At 39.3% G+C, this 15,495-nt stretch overlaps 1 protein-coding gene across 2 annotated transcripts in view; it reads right to left on the bottom strand.

The window, feature by feature from the left end:
• The window catches only part of PDCD6IP (programmed cell death 6 interacting protein), a 35,481-nt gene extending 21,204 nt beyond the window's left edge, over positions 1-14,277 (bottom strand). For both annotated transcript variants that reach the window (XM_051768495.1, XM_051768496.1), the window contains exons 1-5: positions 13,959-14,277; positions 7,374-7,428; positions 5,564-5,633; positions 2,149-2,276; positions 1,396-1,549 (exon numbers count right to left, since the gene is read on the bottom strand). In XM_051768495.1, coding sequence (XP_051624455.1) covers positions 1,396-1,549; positions 2,149-2,276; positions 5,564-5,633; positions 7,374-7,428; positions 13,959-14,164 — 613 coding nt within the window. In that variant the 5' untranslated portion in view covers positions 14,165-14,277. The remainder of the gene's footprint in view (positions 1-1,395; positions 1,550-2,148; positions 2,277-5,563; positions 5,634-7,373; positions 7,429-13,958) is intronic.
• Positions 14,278-15,495: the final 1,218 nt, after the last annotated feature.

Genomic DNA, 15,495 nt, shown 5'->3' with positions numbered 1-15,495 from the left:
TTTCAGATCAAACTTAGAAGGATTTCCACTTGAAAAACAGGTTTTTGAAGGTAATCATGTTGTCAAACACAATTCTTCCCAAAATGTCTTTCCCCCCAGGAAAAAGAACCTCTAAATCTGGCAAAATCTACAGCCTTCATAGTCAGATGATTATTAACCTTTCTGTCCTTCAAGCACTGCCAGACTTGTGGTCTTAGGAGTAATCACAAAAATCTTCAGTTCACCAGGCACATCTGGTGTTTGGATTAGACTTGCTTTGTCTTTTTCACATTTTGGAAAAGAAGAAATCAAGAAGGTGACAGAAAAATCTATTTGTCATGCAAAATGAGGGAAGCATCTGCTCTGTCCTGAAGGAAAAGTTTCAGACATTTGTTATACAAATTTATTTCAGAGCAGAGACTAAAATACCTCCAGCAACATGATAAAGAACATAGACATAATTTATCATTTTGCTGAAGGACAACAGTTTCTTGTTGAGATTCTCTAAAGCCGGTAAGGCTACAAGAATTTTCAGAGATCTTCCCCATGAAAGAAAGAAACATCCCAGTTAAAATAACTCATGTCTTTCTCCACTGTATTCCAAATGACGTGGGGAGAGAGAGAGCCATTTGTGGGCAATTACATATGACCTCTATGTCCTTAGTTCTACTTTTACATATCTGTACATTCTAGATGCACAATTTCTTCTAAATAGAGAGAGAAAAGTAGCAAGAGATCTTGTATCAAAGATAGTACTGTTTCACAGGAAAATTCTTTGAAGTATAAGTTCTCTAATAGTTGTATTAAAATACCCAGACTCTGAATGAGTATTTCACAATCAACCTTTAACAATTAGGGAAATAATTTTTTGTTCTGCTTCCAGAATTTCCCTTTCCAGGATAAACTGGGCATTCCAAAAGTTAGACTTGGTCAAAGAGTTCCCCCATTAAAAGTAGGAGCAAACAAACAGAATTTGTTTCCCTCAAACTCCTAGGAAATTTCCTTTGTTTCCTAGCACAGTCATTCCTCTCTAAATTCTCATGAAATCACTCCCCAGATGAGATGGGGAGTACTTGCAAGACCCCTTATGCATAATTTCTAGTACTCTTACTTCTTTAAGACAATTTCTTTTGTTCTCAAGAGGGGAATGGAAAAAATATAATCCAGCAAAATCCTCTGTAAAGATGAAGACTAATGGTTTTGGACATAAAAAGGCAGATGGGACAACTGCATTGTCAGGTGAACCTTGGAAAAATTCTTAAGAAATATCTGTAATTCGTGTTTCATGACCTGCAAGGAGCAAGGGGAGAATCAATAAAGGCAAAAATAAAAGCTTCAGAAAGGTCCTTTACACACTCTTAATAGTGGAAGTTGTAACGTGAACTTAAATAGACAAGCAAAAAAATTAAAATATACCTCTTGTTGCTTTCAAAAAAAAGACTTCTTGGGCTTGAGCCAACATAATAAGACTGAGAGTCCCAACTGTGTCTGGAGAGATGTCCACTGTAGGTTCTCGATTCAAGGCTGACAAAACTGTGTCTTTAATGTGTTGAAAAGCACCACTCGCAAACTAAGTAAAATAAAATAAAATAATACATTACCATTCATTTTTTTCAGATTTTCTCTCTTACAAATATAATACATATAAAAATACAAGAAAAAAAGTCTTTGGTATATGGTCTCCCATTTATTTTTTAGCCACTAAAAATAGCTCCTGGTGACCTCTTGTTCTTGGAGCCACTTACACTGAGACACTTATCCTGACAGGGTATAAATAAAGGTATATTGATTACACCTAACGGCATAAAAACATGGAAATTCTAATGCATTCCATAAAGAAGAGATTATTACAGTATAACTTGTTAAAACTAGAACTCATACTAGCTAAAATTATTAAATCTTAAGCTGAAGGTTATTAGTTAACCAACATGCTTGAGGGAAGGAGTATGGGGAACCGTACAGAACTATATGCTCCAAATCTGGTAAAAAAATATGAGACAAGACCAGGTACATAACCAATCCATCTTTGCAATTAAGAGCAGGAAAATACATACAGATATATATTTTTTTATGCATGTGTATATATAGTTTTAAAAATGAGAGATACTTATTTGATGTTCTAAGATTACTAGCTGTGAATTCACAAGCAGAAGCAGGGAGCCTCTCTACCTGATAGTGCTTAGCTGCAGCTTTTAGTCCTTCATCGTTATCCAGATTCTGTTCTGCTGCAATCTGGCTTGCCAATGCTCCACAGTTGAACAAAACGCAGGTCTTCTCATATCCCAAACTTGCCAGAGCTGCAATCAAGACAGACAGTTACCCCAACTGTAAAAAAAAATAATTTCAGTTCTCCAACATCCTACAGCCGAGGCCAACACTACTATTATCTGTAAAGGTATCAAAAGTTTCAAGCAAAAACAAACTAACAAAATCCCAATCATACTGAACTTTTAAAGTCTAAGTCATCTTCATTCTGAAGGCTTTACATAGGCTAATTTAGTACTTCCACAAAATGTTTCCATGTGAGGAACTACAGAAAGTGGCCTAAAGCATGAAAGCAGTAGTATGAAAATCTACACAAAATAATTTTCGAGTCTTTATAAGTAGAGTGCAGCTTTTTGGTTCTTGAAGCATTACTGAGAGATAATCTGAAATACGAACTTCCACACATTAATCACTTTGTAATAGCTGTCCAATTACAAAAACTTTTACATGGTTTGTCTTCCTAGATATTGAAATATAGGGAATTTTTCATTCTCAAAGCTGTTGTTTTAGACTGAAAATTCTGAAAAATATCTTCATTATGCATGTACTAAAACACTTAAGGATTTACTTAACTAAAACTTGAGCTCACTAGACAGCAGTGTAGCCTGTCCGGATGCAACTCCTGCAGTACTTCATAGCCCCAGAGGATGGAGCCCACACTTCTAGAACTAGAAATACCTGAACAGGAGCCATTTTGAATATATTAATTGCTTTAAAAAGCTTATTTGCCATATGCAAGTGCTGGAAAAACCAAACACTGCAGTTATTAGTCTCCTACTGGTGTTATAAAGTGTAGACACTACTCTTGGAGAATACAGAAGAGACAAGTACTGAATTTTCAGTTTCACAGACCCAGGTACAGTTATCCTTAAAACATGAACACACTAAAGATGCACATTTGTTTCATTTCACTAACATCCAGCCTCTTTATACAGGTACAAATTCATTTAACACATCTCTGAAGTTTCTCTGTTCGAGCTCCCTGACCTGCACCCAACTCTCAGACAAGCAGGCATAAATCTGACATGCCATTTTTCCCATTTTGTTTCCCTGAGTGGAGCTGTACAGTCACTGTATCTCATGAAGATAACAGTCACTTATCTAGCTATGTCTCTTCTGAAGTTTATTTTCCAGAAATTTTCTAAAAATAAGATCTTGTAAACTTAAACAACATTGAAAAGACTAAAAAAAACACAAAAAAAGGAAAGAAAATATGGCTTTAAAGTTTCTGAAGTGCAAAACTACCTTAAATGCAGAATTACTTCATACTCTGGACTGCACCTCAAGTGTGATTTACTACAGTGAGAACAGCTGTTTACCAGTACAGATATTCCACAGACTCATCTGTTTATAGCACTACCTATTAACTTCGTCAACATATTTCAGATTACATGCCATGCTGGGAACTCAGTCACTTCCCAAGCAGTCACAGTATCAGCTGCCAGTGTCAGGTAGTGTCAGCTACCACTGTGATACAGACTTGGGATTCAGGGGAAGGTGGGAAGCAAAGAGTTCACCACCACAGCAAGAGTCAGAACTCTCAAGTCACATCCCTGCATCTTGTTCCCATGGAAGTCACAGGAGTTTTACACTGAATTTCTACCTGAAGACAGGCCCACCTCCTCTTAGAAGTCAAGAGGAATTTTGCTCCCTCAGCAACTGAAAACTTTGCTTTACACTGGGAAACCTCTCTGCTAATTCTGATCTGAAATAGAGATATACACATGGTGTAGTTAATCCGGATAATAGCATCTGGATAAACTGTGATACATCACTGTAAAGATATATAGTAAAAGACTTCTTTTGTTAATGTCTTTCCACTAAGATCTGCTTTAAAGTTTCAAAATAAAATTTATTCCACTGCCTGTTACCTGAGGATTTCTCACAGCTCAGTCAAGAATTTCTTTGGTATTTCACATGGACTGCTACATAAATCTCTGGCCATCTGCCTCACAGATTATTTAGACTAGCATATAATTAACCTTCAGACAAGTAAGCTTTCTCAAGATGCTGTGACATCATATTTATTCAAATTCTCAGGGTATCCTGAGAATCATCACCATTATGATTACTGATTTTTTTCCTCACAATTATTATAAATCTCTGGTGATTCACAAACTATGTTTAAGTCATAACTAAATATTCTGAACTTTACTATGAAACAGGTTCCATCCTCATTAAATGTTAGCCCCAAAGAAGACAGGATGAACCAAATTCTGAGAAAAAACCCACATCATCTTCATGAAGGTCTCCAGTTATCCTGAAGGGCTTCTTAGAATAGTTAGAAAAGAAAGCCAAGACTTGTGTATGCATACAAACGTGGTGTATTGATACTCGTACAGTTCACATAAGCACAACTTCAGTAGGTGAATGCAGAACATAGAAAACCGCAAAAACTTTCAGTGGTTGTTGACAGAGAACTATAGAAAGGATGCAAGAACTTTAAAAATAAAAACAGAGTAAGCACTCTAGCATTTTTTTCAGGCTTTGTCTAGAGCTTCAAAATTGCACCGCTCATCTTGTAATGTTAGTCAGGATGAACACTTAGGTATAAATAGAAATACTAAAGAATGATGACACATGACTGAACAGTTCCTCATTTAATTCAAAATTATTCATTCTCACTTCTCTATTGGCAAGTGTCCCAAATCCATTTAATGATCCTGAATTTGCCGTGCAGAATTGCCCCTATATGACTAAAACAAATCAAACCCCTTAAGTTTGCAGGAAACAAATACAATTTTTTTTTCTTTCCAAGTTTTCAAATCTGTATGAAAATATTTTTAAAAGAAGCGATAAAAGAATAATTTCAGAACATGGGCAAATCATTCTATTCTCTTGAACAAAATGTGGTATCAAGGCTCGGTTACTGAAGCCAGCTACCAACACTCCCCTTCTGGAGGGGACTCACTCACTCACAATCACATTTCATAATGATCTTACTAATTTAGACCAGTAAAAGCTGGATTACCAAAAACTTACTACTGAATCTTAATGTTAACACGAACAATTTTGATTAATATCAATTGGGGTTGTTCCCAGAAAAAGTCTGAGAAGGAGACAGTACAACTACTACCAGGTTGCAGATCTCTTTGTACCTCTGGGAATCTAATATTAATATCAATTTTATAATAATTCTTTGCATGGTGCCTATTTGTTCATTACCAATGTCGAAGTGATTAATTCATTACTAATATAGTTGAATTCATTGAAAGGCTATGTTGAAAATACTAGAAAGACTATTACCAATTCAACTGTATAAAAATATTCTCAAAAGTTTAGTATCATTAATACTTGAGTTTTCGATATATTCACATACCCAATTTGGCAGAGCCTCCAAAAAGTGAGCCTTTATCAAAAGCATCTTTCCAGGTAAATGTTACACAGACCTGAAAGTTGAGAAAAAGAAAGATCTTTACCTCTAAAATCAAATACAAAATCTTCTTAAAATATCCCAAATTTACATACTTAGCCCTTACATTCGAATTGCATAAAACTTTTCATTCACTTGTGGCATTACAAACATTATGGAAGTTTTAGAAAATCAAGAGTTATTAAAAAAGAAATATTCTATCTTTTTTCCTTCCTGCTAGTTTGCTCAAAACATTTCAAGTAGACAAGACAGAAATTCTCAGAATTATCTTTCAGCTCTGTTCACATTCTGAGCAACAGATAAATTTGTTTCCAAACCAAGACATTCCTTTCCCAATAAGTCTGATGGTTTGGTATAGTCACAGTTTTAAGGAAACAACCCAACCAGGCATTTTCCACTGTTCCAAATTACTAGCCTATTTGGATCTGTTTTGTAATACCAAAATCCACTCATTGTTACGAGTGAATTCAATAGCAGCATTATCAGGAAATGCCCTCGGGAAAGAGAATAAAACAGTGTGTATTATTTATACTTCCAGCATATATTCCACAGACAATGCAAACGCTTAATAGAATCTGCTTTCAAGTTCCACAATTTGATTCCTTATTCAGCTGATCAACAGGTATCAAACCAGAAAAGACAGCAAAAATCCTCAGTTTAAAGTGCTTGGGGAGAATTACTTCAGAAGCTACAGGGTACTGTTTGATAATGTATTTTCCTCTAGCAGCAATGCTAGTAAAGGAAGTTCTGGTCCCAAGCTGTTCATTGCTGCTTCCACTGACTACTTCTTCCCTTGAATGGAACAGTTTACAGATATGGCAGATCTTGCTCTCTAAGTTCTCCAGTTTTCCTTATCCGAAGGGTTTGCAGATCATCATATCAAAACATTTGCACACTGAAAATCAAAGTGCTGTTCTTGGCTACAAGTGAATGCAGCTACACACAAAACTCATGTAGAAGTTAGAACAGTATTAAAATTATTCCCTTACTTATAACCTGTAAGACAGAAAGAAATTTTTCCTTTTAATCACAGTATTACCATTTAAATATGATTTAATGCAGAAAGAAATATAAATTCTGTCATATTTCTAAACACACCCAAAGAAAACCCACACCTTTTTCCACCAAAATACAGGAGCCTACAGATCTATTCGTTTCCTTCTGAGGAAGACTTCAATAGGCTACTACAGAGAAGTTCAGCTGAATTTCTCTGTAGGTTCGGGATTCTAAAAAAATGTGGCAGAAAAAAAACCCCTAAACCCTAATGAACACCATACCTATATAAAAACTATGTCATTTGTAGATACAGAGGCAGGAATACAGTGCTAAGCTCTTACATGGCTTATTCTGTTAGGTGTTGTGAATGAAACATCTGTGCTTCAAAAACCAAAGATCATATTCCATTCCATAGAAATTATGCCTTAAAAAGCCTTTAGAACATAGTATGAAATAGACTTCCGGAAAAACAGGAATCAGCACAGCACAACTCTTTCTGACCTAAACAACAGTGATCACTAGCCAAAACCAAAATGTTTCTGAACCTGTACAAAGGCAGTTATGGTCACTAGAGGGGAAGTTTCAGTATAGACTACATGCAAGCACCAGCTAGAAAATAACCAGAGATTAAGAAAATAAGGCTCAAAGAGATTAAATGCCTTGTCTGAGAGAAGTACCCTGTAGAAGATTAGGTACAGGCTTAGAAGTCATACATTGTGGGTGCCACCATTCAGTTTACAGGTTTGGTAAGTCTTCTTACCTGATTTTCAGAGAATGGAAACTTTGGTTCAATTGAACACAGTTGATCATAGTATCTAAAAAAAAAAAAAAAAAACAGAAGAAATAGCTATTAGATAAATCAAATTAACAGTTTTGTTTCTTAAGCTGGCACGTAAGGTAAGGAAAAGAGCACAAAAATCCTACACACAACTTGTGAAGCTCATTTGTAACTATGGCAGATTTACAGGCCAGACAGAATTTCTGCCTAAAGGGATTTTTTCAGTAGAGGAACAAGTTCAACAGGAGGTAGTCTTTCACAAATAATGTGGAAACCCTGTCTTACTTCGATGTAAAAGAGTATCACAGACAAAGTTGCAACAAAACTGACCCATTCCACTACCTGATGGAGGGTGGATTAGAAGACAGTATCATGCACAGGAGTACATTAAGCCATGCTGCAAAAATAAATCACATACAGCACTTAACATTAACATGCTACACTGTACTCTCTTGATCTGAGCATTATAACCCACTCCCCTGCAAATTCAGGCTCAACCATTTCAACTTCAATGCCTTTGAAATAGATGCCATTTGTCTTGCACGGCACCAACTAGAGAGCCTAATCCTTGATAAAACTCTTTAGTTGTAAACTTAGTTTTCATTAGAGTATATTCTAGCACTCACAGTGAATCAAAACTATAAGTTTCTCTGTGCCAATGTTTTGCCTAGTCACAGTGGAAGATGTTTATGAAAGAAGGCCAGAACGATAATACAGCAAGTACAGCACAGTCCTTCCCACAATCCATCCAGGTAACAGTAAGCAATTCAAAGTTTTCCAGAGTGGTACCCTACACCTGCACCAGTTGTTTAACATAACAGTCTGGATGCAGAATTCAAAACCTTTCAACTGCCAGCTGCTAAGAACACATAATACGTGAAGTCTGCTTCCTATATTCTTCCTGTAGCATATGCCATATGAGTGAACACTCAACATTATATTGGTCAAATTTTTTTTAAAGAATTTATATTCCCAATATACAAAACACCTTCCAGTGATGACTTTCACAGTCTGTAAAATTGGATTAACATTGTTCCCGTTTCCTTACGTTATTAAATATTGATCACTACCGATATAGGCACAAAGCACATGCACAAGACCTATGTTGTGCAGTCAATAAATGTTTAAAATTTCAAGAAGCATTTTCAAAACTCATATACAACAATAAAAATAGGTTTAGTATATTCTTCAGTTAATTACATCTACTAGTGTATATAATACTACTGGTTTCTGAGTTCAACAGAGTCACTGCAATTTAAGACACAATATACTAAGCCATATCAACATACTAAGCCATATCAAAAACTACAATAATCTGCAGGACCCAACAGGACCTCCACTAATAACCTTGTAGGGTTACAAGAAAAAAAAAAAGAAAAAAAAAGGAAAAAGAAAAAAAAGTCTGCAGATATTTACTGTGACAGCAGTTTAAACAAGATTAAACAATTTATCAAGTATATGTGAGAGGTATAGTTAAAAATAATAACAACCACTGAAGATCACTGCAATTACTACATTTAAACACACTTTCTTCATTGCCTTTATCTGATCTCAACAGTTGTTTTCGCATCATATCCCAGAGAAAAGGAGACTTTGCATCCTGTTCATCCTGCCTCAATTTAATTTGTTAACCAAAAGCCACCACTAAAGCCAAGCTGTCTTCCCACATTCCACGATTACAGTGTCCTCATCTGCCATGAGGACACAGTCAAGAAGCAAAGCTTGTCAAATGTCCTTGGGAAGCCGGGTGTGCCCAAGTCTGAGCCGCCTGCAAACAGACTATTCTTTGTATGTCAACACAACCACAGAGAAAATAAGCTAAAGAGGTGTATGCTCCTCCTAAACACGCACATTGCTGCATTTAGCATCAATAAATACCAACAACATAGGGCTTTTCATTTGGTTTGTTTTAAACAAGATCAGAATTTATATTACTATTTTCTTTACTATTTTAAGCATGCAATGTCATTTCTTTTTATTAGAGAACTTAAAATTCTACTCAAGATTTAAGAGCTCTTTAAAGCTCTGAAGACAAAAAGAAAAACAGAAGACAAACGTGACATTTTCTAGTTTTATAAATGTAAGCAGTATAAATATAACGGTATAAACACATAAAATGGTAAATGAAAATGTTAACCCCAGGACAATGTAAAACTAGCAGTACAAAGAAAATAACTACAGAAGAAAAGACCACATTTGATGCACAACTCAGTTACACATAGAAAGATGAGGGTAAACACAAAGGTGTAATTTAAAACTAAATTTACAGTACTCTAACTAGCAAAACACAAAGAACACAAGGTACAACACAGCTGAGTGTTGTTTGGCTGTGCCAGTGATGAACTAGAGCTACAGCAGGGGGGGCAACACAGATCTAATGCTCAAAGTACAACAGTCTCTCATCAAAACAGGCATTACACACTTCTAAATGCTAGTAAAAAACAGACCTCAAATGAGTTGGAAGGTTTAAAATCAGAATTCAATTAAAATATATGTATTGCATTAAGAAATTCAAATTCTGTTCCTCCTCCAAACAATCATAAAGAAAAATCCCCTTCAAAAGACTGTGAGAACAAAAGATCTATCTTTGCTCTTTGAGATAAGAACCAGAGTCACAAACTCCCAGCGGGAAATCACAACTGCAACTTTTAGCTCTCAGAGAATTCGAACAATCAAAATAAAACCATGCACTACCCTTCCCACCCCCCTTTCTTTTTTTTAAAAAACAACTGCAGGAGTTGTTAGCAAAATTAAACCAATTAAAGTTGTACCACCACCCCATGTTTCCAGAAAAAGGAAATTAAGTCCAGGCTAGCTTTAATATTAGAGGAAGCAAGGAACCCCTCGAAGCTATAATTATACTCAGAAGGAAAAAAAATAAAAAAGACAAATACCACTAAATCAAATCTGCTATGACAGAATTTAAGGAGAAACATCTGTACCAAGCACACCTACGTCACCTTCAGAGTGCTCAGATTCTCACAAAACAAAGAAAGCTTGGAAGCAGGCTGAGGTCTTTCCCAGTTACACTATGCCCCTTTTCACTGGGTATCTCAAACACTTCTCCAAGACAAGCTTTGCATTCAGGAGTGGAACAACAGCACACCACTCACTTTTAAAGTTTTACTGGACAGTCTAGGAAATGTGGCTGCACTGAGTTAATTTCTTCCATAAAAGAAAAAAAAATCTGTAGTGACTACTCATCAAAACAAGGCTTCTAAAAATTACAAAACCAAGGGCAAATCCTAGATTAGTTAGCAGAAGATTAAGCCCTCATTTCTTAACAGCTACATAGTCTACAATGCTCTACTAGGTATTAGGGTCTATAAAAAGCCTCCAAGAAGTAAATGTATGCAAAGTAACATGTAAATCCATGTTTTAATTAGCTCTTCCAACCTTACTTCCTTAACAAACCAGTTTTAAACTTCAACTTCAATGAAAATCTTGCTGAAGTTGTTACTTAAACATAAGACTGAGTACCGCTCTTAAATAGCACCAGGAAAACATGAGAAATTGGAGAGGTAAGGAAATTTTCAGAGGAAACACAGGGCACCCAAGCATTTGTGTTCTTTGTATCATAAGCTCAGATAGATACTTCAAACTTCTGAATGTGCAGACAGACTTCTTAAAGCAACTGTGCGTTGCACAATAATTAACAGAATATATGTCAGAATAGTCTTAACGGTGTAAGAGCAAACTTATTTTCCAGCATATAAATATATGAATATAAATGGTCAGACAGGAACAAGCCACCCACAACTTGTTAAGAAATAAGGGAAAACATACATCTGATTGATTTATTTTCTCTAACTTATAGTTAGTTCAGACCTTCTCACTTTCACTACAAAATAAACAAATATTCTCAAGTAATACAATTTAAAATGCAGATGTTTTAAGAGAGGAGCTTCTGCATGGAAGGGATATCACTTCATGTTTACACTGGTGCAGAGCCACATTCAACAGCTCCTGACTACTGCAACAGCATCTGGACCACCTAAATTCATCTGCTGGTCACTGATCACCAGCAGAGAACAGATCACTGCATATGGAACCGACTCAAAACTGGTAATTATGAAATTGCAAGTGGTTTCCTTTCATTATTCAGAGAGAAAACCTGAGGTGAAGTTGCATAGTATGGATAAATTCACTTAATAATTTGCTGGCACTAAAAGAGGGAGGTCCTGCTCAGCCCCTTGGCTTTCAGCAACACTACTTCTCTTTATTTTGCACCAGCTCTGATGTTCATCTGACCTTCCACTGAACTCATTCAAGATGCTCAGAATGCCATGTACACACTTTGCCTTCCAGAAAAAGCATAAGGACCAGAACTGAAAAGAGGGTTGCCTTCTTTTGGTCATGTAGAACAACTGCTAAATAGGATGAAATGATAAGTGTGGCTGGGCCAAACAGGGATTTCAGACAGAAACTAATGGCAAACCTGACTGGCACCTTCAGAAAAAAAAGCTCATTTCCAGCATTCAAGGAAAGATAATAATATGCTTTTCAATTTGGCTGGCAAAGTCCCTCTTTCAGTTCATAGATGCTCACAATTTCCCCAACCTTCAACAGGCATAAACACAAGTAGCTTCAAAAGCATACACAGCAATAAGACAGGAACAGAACAGGAAACTACAAAGATACTGTAAAACATGATCAGTACAGTCATAGTTTTTATAGTCCAAACACCCACTGAAGGGCTGATAAGCTCAAAAAAATCAGTAACTTATTTCACAATACTTGCCTTCTTTTAACAAGGCACTTGTTTCTTCTCCATTTCTCTTCAGTTTTTAAATTTTATAAATAAGAGATTCTAGTGAACATCAAGTGTATTTTTACTTGTTCATAATATTACAGAAATGTGTCTACAAGTATCACTTCTCCCTATAATAGAAAATTCCTCTATCTTTTTTCCTTTAAAATAAAAAACCAAGTTGCTGCCACTATGTAAAAATGCATTTTTGATAGTGCAAATGTTTGATCCCAGCTTTGTAAATAGAAATGTGTACTTAGTATTAATCTAGTGAATGAATCATAGTGACCTCAGTGAGCAGATGAGCTGCAAATACATTGGCTCAAAATATTTCCAACACAGAGAAACAGAACAACGGGCTTACCACAGTAAGGCACAGAATTCATAGGATTGGAAGGGAACCTCTGGAGATCATCTAGTCCAACCCCCCTAGAGTATGTCACACAGGAAGGTGTCCAGATGGGCTCTAAATGTCTCCAGAGAGGGAGATTCCACCACCTCCCTGGACAGCCTGTTCCAGTGCTCTGCCACCCTCAATAGAAAGAAGTTCTTACACTTAAGTTTTTGGCCATTGCTCCTCATTCTGTCACTGGGCACCACCGAAAAGAGTCTGGTAACCTCCTCTTGACACCCACCTTTGAGTTACTTATATGCATTAATGAGATCCCTTCTCAGTCTTCTCTTCTCTAGACTAAACAGGCCCTCCTGCAGTCTCTCCTCATAAGAGAGATGTTCCAGACCTCAAATCATCTTTGGATGGATAAAAACAATTACTGGACCCTCTCCAGTAGTTCCTTGTCTTTCTTGTCAATACTGCAATCCATAAATGTTCTGTAGATAGGAAAGAGCGACTGCTTTTGCAGACGATGGAGCAGTTTGTCCTAACACAGGTTTTATGCAGATTACCAGGCAGAAGGCAGAGATGAATCTTTTGCTCATGATAACTACAGCACCACAGAGGCCCCACTAAACTTTCTGACAGCATTAAGCAGAAAAAAGAGGATGTGACTTTACAAATAACTTTAGAAGCAAATAAATCAAGAAGCTGCTAAACATAGCAACAAAGTAACAAAAACATCAACACGGTAACAAAAACCAAAAACAAACCCACACTCGAAACTGAAAGGGAAGTGAAGAGGAAGCTGTAACAGCAAAAGGTAAAAGTTTTCCTCTCTCGGAAAAGCAAAATGGTCTGTTGTGGGTACAAACAAAGAGAGGAAATTTATGTCCGATATTAGGAAGAAATTCTTTACTGTGAGGGGGTTTAGACACTAGAACAGGTTGCCCAGTGAGGTTGTGGATGCCCGATCCCTCACAGCATTCAAGACCAGGTTGGATAAGGCCTTGAGCCATCTGGTCTAATGGAAGGTGTCCCTGTTCACGGCAGGGGGATTGGGACGAGATGATCTTTAAGCTCCTTTCCAATCCCTTAGCATTTTATGATTTTACGATTTCTTGATCCAAGAGCTCCTAGCACACACAAACACTGGGAAGGGGACGCTAATGGGGACAAGGCCTCCCCCCCCCGCCCGCGCTGCCATCATGTGACATCCCACGACACCCGAGCGGCGCGGAGAGGGCGGGGGACCCCGGGATGCTGCAGGACACCTGAGCGCCAGAGCGCCTGCATCCCACAGGCCGCCGGAGCCGGCCCGGCAGCCCCGGCCGCTTCTCCCCGGCAGGAAGGGCCGCCCACACCTGAGCCCGCCCGCACCTGGCTCCGGCTCCGCCACGCCCAAGGCCCGCAGCCGCCGCCGGGGCCCCACAGGGACCCAGGGCTGGGGGAGACGGAGGAAGAGGGATGGCGAGGGCCCTACCTGAGGAGGGTCTCCAACGCGCTCTCGTGCTTGTCGAGCGGGCGGCCGAGCGCGCTCTTGCGGAGTCGGCTGAGCTCCTCGGCGGCGCGGCAGTGCTCGGCCTGTGCCTCGGCGCCCGGGTAGCTCTGCTGGATGAACTTGCACAGCGGCTTGGCCAGGTCCACCTCCGAGGCCTTCTTGAGCTGCACCGAGATGAAGTTCGTCATGTCCGTCGCCGCCCGGCGGGCAGAGCCGCTGCCGCTGCCCCGGCCCCTCTCACCGCAGCGCAGGGTCCCTGCCCCGCCGCCGCCGCCGCTTCCGGGAGCGCCGCGCACGCGCACTGCGCCCCGCCCCCCGACCCGCTCCGCCCGCACCGCCTCCGGGAGGGAGGGAGGGAGGGAGGGAGCGGCTGTGGGAGAGGCTCGGGAGGGACGGGATGGCTGTGGGAGAGGCTCCCGGGGGGAGTCACTTGCGCTACTGTGCGCACGGCACGGGGTAGGGGGATAGCCGAGGGAGGGCTGGCTCGGCCGATCATCAAAACTTTACGCTGTCTGTACATTTTAACAAACAAAGGCATCAGAGTTCGTTAGTTCTATATTACATAACTTTTCTATTAATTAGTACTCCAACCCCTATTTCGTAATTATATCTCTCTCTTCTCGTGCTAATTAGTCCGCAGGGGCAGTTCTTCCCTCCATTTGAATCTGGCGTCCCTTTTGAGTAGGCGGTCAATGAGTCAGTGGTTGCGATCCCACTGCTGGAATTACCTTCCCCTCACTTACCGCTCAGTTCTGTTGACTTCACTCCTGCTGTTTCTTCCCAGACAGCCCATTCATCTTGGGATTGTCTTCCCTTATCCTTAAAAGATTAGCCAGGTGTACAAACACAAAATCACGGAATTGTTAGGGTGGGAAGGGACTTCTGGAGATCATCTAATCCAACCGTCCTGCCAAGGCAGGGTCACCTAAAGCAGGTCACACAGGAATGCGTCCAGGTGGGTTTGTGAAGTCTCCAGAGAGGGAGACTCCAAGACCTCCCTGGGCAGCCTGTTCCAGTGCTCTGTCACTCTCAATTGAAAGAAGTTATTCCTCATATTGAGGTGGAACTTCTTGTGTTCTAGTTTTTGGCCCTTGCTCCTTATGCTGTCACTGGGCACCACCAAAATGAGTTTGGCACCATATGAAGCTCACAATGCAATTACTTAATCATAGCTGTTCAGCTACAGCTACTGATTAACAACTTAAAAGAAGGCACAAAGTTTCACTCAAACCTCTATCCAAACCTTGAGGGACTCAAATCTTGAGGGGCTTGGTATCATTACCCCTCTAAGGCTACAAGACGAGGGGCTTGGTATCACCGGGCCCACTGCCCTAGGGGAAGCAGAAACCACACTCCACAGATGAACCCTCCTATCTGTCCAAACCACCAGGAGCCTCAGGAAGGCAGCGAGCTTGAGTGCTGCATGGTGGCAGTTGTGACTGTGGAGCTCAGCTGTGGAAAGGGAAAACCTCACAAGCTGTGACACCGTGGTGAAAGCAGTGGCTACTAGAAAGGAGTG

Source organism: Manacus candei, unplaced genomic scaffold (genome assembly GCF_025592945.1).
Source record: "Manacus candei isolate 608988 ecotype Guabito, Panama unplaced genomic scaffold, ASM2559294v1 h1tg000095l, whole genome shotgun sequence".
Taxonomy (NCBI): Eukaryota; Metazoa; Chordata; class Aves; order Passeriformes; family Pipridae; genus Manacus; species Manacus candei.
This window is presented reverse-complemented; position numbering and strand designations above follow the sequence as displayed.